The sequence below is a fragment of the Stegastes partitus genome, unplaced genomic scaffold (genome assembly GCF_000690725.1).
Source record: "Stegastes partitus isolate 25-593 unplaced genomic scaffold, Stegastes_partitus-1.0.2 Scaffold491, whole genome shotgun sequence".
NCBI lineage: Eukaryota > Metazoa > Chordata > Actinopteri > Pomacentridae > Stegastes > Stegastes partitus.
The window spans coordinates 122,620-129,157 of record NW_007578222.1 but is presented as its reverse complement, the minus strand read 5'-3'; the positions used below and the strand labels follow the sequence as shown (position 1 = coordinate 129,157).

The following is a 6,538-nucleotide window of genomic DNA, read 5'->3' as shown; positions in this document are numbered from 1 at the left end:
AAAAAAATGTTGAAATTGACTCAAGAATTGTCCAAAATAAAATTATTTTTTAGTCATTTGTAGTAATATTATCATAGAAAATAGTTTACAAAAAATGTACATAATTTTTACAATAGTGTCCATCTATTAATTTGTTCTTTTACAGTGTGTGAGCAGAACAACTGCACTGGTTGACTGTATTTAAATCAGCTAAAAATGTCATTATCCTGCAGATGCTTGCTGTTGTTTTACCCGTGTAGCGTTACAGTTTATATAATTTTTTTTTTTTTTGCACAGATTTCCTCTTTTCTCTTTACAGTACATTCAAGTGATGGTGTTTCTCTACATGGAACCTGTGGGGTGTTCAGGTGACGTAAACGGAGCTCCAGGTGGACGTTCTGCTCTCTGGATCCAGGAACAAACTCGTCTGAAACCTGAGCTGGGCTCCTGCAGGAAGCAGGAGAAGCTGCAGCCCGTCGACTCATTAGCGCTCTGAGGCGGGCCAAGCTGTCGGGTTCTGCGAGAACGTGGCGACGAGGCCGTTCCCCCGATCATCCGGCGGATTGGGTTTCAGCCGGCCGGCCTCCTTAATGACCCCTTTCCCTGTCCGGCCCTCGGAGCCTGAGACCCAGGCCGGGCCTCCTGAACCAGCCCCAATCTGGCCGACATCTGCGGCCGGTGCTACCTTGTCATTAGCCGCCGACCACCGGCTCGGTCCGCCCGGAGCCCCGGCCCTCGCCACTTTCCCTCGGCCCCGGCCCGCTCTCAGGGGACCCCCGGCGGGGCCCGGACCCCGTGTTGGGAACCCCCAGGGAGAAAGTAAAGGCCTCCGTTGGCGGGGAGGGGCGGGACGGGGAGGATGTGGGGGGGCGTCTCCGGGGAAACGGCTTTGTTCAGGAGGAGGATGATGGTCAGACTGGTTGGACTGGTAACTGAGCTAAAGATGGAGGAGGAGGAGGAGGAGGCTGTCAGGCTGAAACACAACAGTACAGTAACACAATAATACAGTAACACAACAACACAGTAACACAACACAGTAACACAACAACACAGTAACACAGTAATACAGTAACACAACACAGTAACGCAACACAGTAACACAACACAGTAACACAACACAGTAACACAACGATACAGTAACGCAACAACGCAGCAACATAACAACACAACATAGTAACACAACGACACAGTAACACAATAATACAGTAACAAGACAGTAACACACAATAACAGACTGTAACACACAGCAACACAACTCAGTATCACAGTACCACAGTAACACAACAGTAACACCACAACAAAGTAACCCGCTACAACACACAATAACACACGGAGACACAATCACACACTAACACACTGAGACAGTAACACAACAATAACACAACAGTAACACGCGTGAATCTGAATTCTTTCCATTTTGTTTTTTGAACCATCAACATGTGAACTAATTAGTTTTTCTGCACCGTCGTCTGTATTTTAACAAAGCTGGAAAAATCTGTAAATTCCCGGAAACCGTAAAAACAAAAGTTATTGAAATAGTTCTGAATAATTTAATAGTTGACGACTAACTGATTAATTAATGCTGAATGTTTTCACATCGACTTGAATATGAATGTCTGACTGCAGATCTCGTCACGCTCTAAAGGTTACGTTAATATCAACAAATGTGTTCTAACAACACGTTTTGAAGGAATTCTGATCTCATGTGGATCATGTGATGAGGAAATGTTGATGAAACGTCCCATCAGAGTGTTTGTCATAGGAAGACATCAGGGACTCACGTTTATTTCTATTTAACCACCACCGAGCGTTTCGTCCGCCCTCCATCCACCCCGACCTCCTCCTGGTTTTATTACACTGTCGTGTTTATTTGTAATTTAGCGACGTATAAAAAACAGACCTCACACGGTTCATTCGTTCACATGTAAACATTTAATCTGTTGCTGTTAAATCACAACATTTTCACAAATTAATATAAAAAACTTTTCTTGTTAATCACATGTAAAAAACCCTCATATTCACATGTTTTTATATAATTACAGGCTGAGCTTCCCTTAATGGATCCACTTTGTGAAGGTTTGTGGACGTTTCGTGTGTGATTTGATCTCACGTGAAATGTGAAATCTGAAAGAAATAACATGGAAGTCGATGATGTAAATATTCATTTTCACTCCTAGAGTTAATTTCTTGGTGCGAAATTCCCCCAAAAACGCAACAACACATTTCACATGTTAATCCTTTAATGTCATGATACCGAAGAAAGTAAAACTGGGTGCAGCTCCATTCAGACACCATGAACTGTTCATTAAATTTCAAGCGTTTCTTCTGCTTAACTTGAATTAAATGGTTTCCACAAGCTGTTGTTTTCACACGACAACCACTAATTCAAGTATGCAGATTGTTTTTTTTCATGTTTAAAAGTGCTTTGTGTTGGATGGCCAGTGGGTCGTTTGCTCCCGGCGGCGGCGTCTTGTTTTGGTAACTTCCTGCTGTTGTTGGGTAAACAGCTTCGGCAACAGCGGCAGTGACGTTTTTCAAAATTCAGCTCTTCATTCGGCAGTTCACTGTAATTACCTGTAAACTAACTTTTTAGCTCGTTTTAGTACCAGCTTCTATAATCCTGTTATAACCTCGTAGATATCTGATATGTTGCTTTCGTTCGGAGGCAGTTTTTGCGTCGTGGCGCCATTTTGCGTCACGTTTAACCTTCTCATTAAACTGGCACGAGTGTCATTACCGATGTTTTTAAATGGCAGTTTCACAGACGAACTAAATAAATATCTCGGTGTACAGACGACATTTTATGCTAACGTTACAGTGTTAGATTCATGGTAAGGTCATTAGCTGCACGATTACACCGCAAGAGGCTCCGACGTTTGGCTGGTTAGTCTCAAGCATTTTTCTTTTAGATTGAAATGCATTTTTTTTAACAATCCTTGCTGGTGCAGGAACATGAAAGGCAAGTTACCAAAGTTTTTTTTTTATCTCTTTGCGGTTGCCAACGAGGCTCTTTTAAGGCCTTGTGGTTCAACACGGACTCCGTTGGCTTGTTCAGTAACAACAACTCAAAAGCTTTTTAACGTCCTGTCGAGGGACGAGGCTGCTACGGTCCTTGTTTGGGCACCCAGGTGAAGCTCCAGCGCCCCCCGGTGTCCTTCCTGACGAAGGCCTGTCCTTGGGGGAAGCTGTGGGTCTTGACGCTGCTGGACGGGCTGAGCAACATGCTGAAGGCCAAATCTGAGCGGCCACAAGGCGTTGGCGGCGCTGCAGAAGGCCGACGAGTTGGACTCGTTGGGCTGCCGGGCGTCCAGGGCTGGTTGGACGTCGACATTGGAGAGAAGTGGATCCATCCCGCTGGTGGGCTGAACTGGACCGAGTCCTGCGACGGCGTCCAACGGTGGGACCAGAACAGAGGAGGGTTGTCGGAGCAGATCTCGGAGGCAGTGGAGGTGTCATGGCTTCTGGTCGTCCCAGGGTGTTCGGCGGCAGCAACGTCCACTTGAGACCTCATGCAGTTCTGAGTGGACTCGGCAGGATTATCGCAGTCCGCTTGGCATTCTCTGTACCTGTAGTCATGAGTGGATCTTTGGCAGAAGCCATGGACGGACGACGGCGTCGACGAGGCAACCGGAGAACCAAAAGAAGAGCTGAGCGTGTCTTCAGGAGACGACGACGGGGTGACGGCAGTGTCGTAAACTAAACCTCCGATGCACTCGGATGAGAACTCGTTGGACGTGTCGATGGTGTCTCGGTCCTTCAGTCCCAGCGTTTGTAGCACCCACAGGTCCAGGTTCGGCTCTGAGTGGGTGGACGTCTCGAAAGACTCGGAGCAGAACTCGGCAGTGAGGTTCCTGCAGACTCTCTTGCTGACCTGCTGACGGCTGAAAGCTTCACCGTCGAGGTTCCTCTTCGGCCTCCTCCTCGTCCCGTCGGCGGTTAGTTTCTGAGGACAGAATGAGACGCAGTAAGAGCAGCATTCCTCTGTGCTTTTATTAATCTGTCTTAACTGCATGAACATTTAGCGTTTTCAGGGTTTGAACACAACGTGGACTGATGCTAAATATAATATAAATACGTTGATGATTTGTTTATTTTTAATTTGACATTACGTCTGTTATTGATCGCGCCAATGTGACGCTATGTGTCTGAACATATTCAGATTTTGACCGCCTCTGCTGCTGCTCCGCATTTCCCTACTGACATTGACATCAGTAATAGTAGTGATCCACCTGTTGTTTGGGTTCTGAGATGCTGGGAGTGCATGAAGACTGTTGTGTTCACTCTAACAGTGCATGAAGACTGTTGTGTTCACTCCAACAGCAAACAGCAGGACATTTGGGGACTTTTTAGAGACATTTAAGAGTTTAGTAGAAGCAACTGAAGAACGTAAATAAACCAGGGGGACTGAGAGGCATCTGTTCATTCTGATTGGTTCACCTGGAAGCAGTGAGGGGGCGGAGCTATACAGAGTCTGAGCTGCTATTGGTTCATAATGATACGTAGCACTGAGGGGAAATTCTTGCTGGTTTGTAAAGCTGAGAGTCTGTCTAGTTTTGATGAATGGCAGAAATAGAAAACAAAATGAGATTTTCACTATATGGGACCTTGAGTGTCTGATTTGAGCTGGTTTTATGTCATTTAATTTACAAATCTGTCACAAGTGGATGTAATAGGAAATAAAAACGTGCAATATTTACCCCTAAAAGAAACATATGAAGTGAACAAAAAAGCTCCACCAGTTTCAGTAAATGGGACTTTTGGGGGGTTTAGGAAGCAATGAGGATGTAATTGCAGCAATTCTGGGTTGGATCACTGACCTTGGCCTTCTGCTCCAGGTTCCTCACGAAGGAGGAGCTGAGGAACCCTCTGAGCTTGTTGTTCTCCTCCTGCAGTCGGGCCAGTTCCTCCTCCCTCTGCAGCAGAGTGTCCTGCAGCTGGAAGCATTTAAAACACCAAGTTCAACCCGCTGCAGTTAGAGCAACAGCCCAAAGGCGCTTCCCTTAAAGCTGTCCCACATCTAGAAGGATCTTCTCATCCTTTAAATGCCCCTCGAGGAGCAAAGAAACACACACAGCTGTATCCTCCATGAGGGAGTTAGAGAAGATGTTACCTGTTTGTTCCTCTGCAGGTGAGGCGAAAGCTGCTCCGTCCACATCAGACCGGCCGGAGGAGATCCATAGAAACCACACTGGGACGCTGCCGGAGACAGTCGGTGACGTTATTTTAAAAATATTCATGAACACTTTGAAGCTGCAGGCGCAGACAGAAGTACTCGGATTCTTTACTGAAGCAAAACTGCAAGTACATCAGTGTAAAAGTACTTCACTGCAAGTAGAAGTCCAGCAAAGTATTCTACAGGAGTAACTGTCACATCAAACAGTAAATGAAGCAACCTGAGATGAACATAAGTACTAGAAATATAACAGGATTATTGAATAAAATCTGATGCATTTTTACAGATGAAGCTTCTCCACGGTGGATGAGACCAACGCTGTCTGGATAAAGTTCTACCTCACAGCTCAAAGGATAAAGACTACGTTCATTCAGCCTTTAGTTCCTCCCACAAGCTGTGCGGTTTGGTGGAAAAATGCCAAACGATGCCCGAATCAGCCGCCAGACTTCCTCAGCGGTGCATCAGGAGGACGAAGCGGCTCAAACCGACACATCAGCAGCACCTTGTGGACGACGGAGGAACTGCAGCCGACAGACGCATTCCATAAAACTGGCTCAGATCGGCTTTGACAAATTGAACCCTTTGAACGAGGAGACTGGGAGAAAATTAAAAGATGAATCTTAATATATGAACTGTCCGGATGCTTCCGTCTGCGGCACACAGGCGGGTCGCTTATGTGGAAACTCTGCGGTTTGATAAATGAGTCCCGGTCTGCTGAACGTGGCATTTGCAGAAATATTCCTTTCATGAGGGGAGATTCAGCAGAGCGACGCTGCACTCTGATTGGCCGACGGGAGTCCTGCATCCAGAGCTGCAGAATAAACCCTCCTGGTTGTTGTTGTTGTTGTTGTTGTTGTTTACTGGACTCACCAAACGCTGCCGGCGGCTCGTGTCGCTTCTCCGCGAGGTCACGGAGGTCACCGGGGTCACGGGCCCAAACCGAGGCCAGGGTTTCCATGGAAACGTCAACAGTGTCTGGGCCGAGGGCCGAGTGCTGGAGGTGATGATGATGATGAAGAGGAGGAGGAGGAGGAGGAGGAGGAGGAGGAGGAGAGGGAATCCCTACAGAGAGACAGAAGCTGAATGAAGGGATGGAGGGAGGGAGGGAGTGTGTGTGTGTGTCTGTGTGAGTGCTATCTCTGTGAGGACCGGCTGCCGTTTGTGAGGACCTGCTGTGTGTTGTGCGCTCGGCGGTGCCAACTCGCTGTGTGTTGATATGGAGATGATCAACACTTCAGCAGCGCTCCCATTTAACAACACAGCTGCTGCGCTGCAGGACCAAAAGTATGTGGACACCTGAACGCTGCAGCTCCGTGTCCGTTACTCTGCTCTGCCCCCTACAGGGAGATACAGGAACTACAGAAATGCAAATATATAAAAATAAGC

At 46.9% G+C, this 6,538-nt stretch overlaps 1 protein-coding gene across 1 annotated transcript; it reads right to left on the bottom strand.

Annotated features, from left to right (window-relative positions):
- Positions 1–3,082: 3,082 nt before the first annotated feature.
- Positions 3,083–6,110, bottom strand: gmnc (geminin coiled-coil domain containing). The gene is made up of 4 exons (XM_008287237.1): positions 6,023–6,110; positions 5,090–5,175; positions 4,797–4,913; positions 3,083–3,922 (listed from the first exon to the last, which is right to left on the bottom strand). Exons 1-4 carry the CDS (start codon positions 6,108–6,110, stop codon positions 3,083–3,085), a joined length of 1,131 nt encoding a protein of 376 aa, XP_008285459.1.
- Positions 6,111–6,538: the final 428 nt, after the last annotated feature.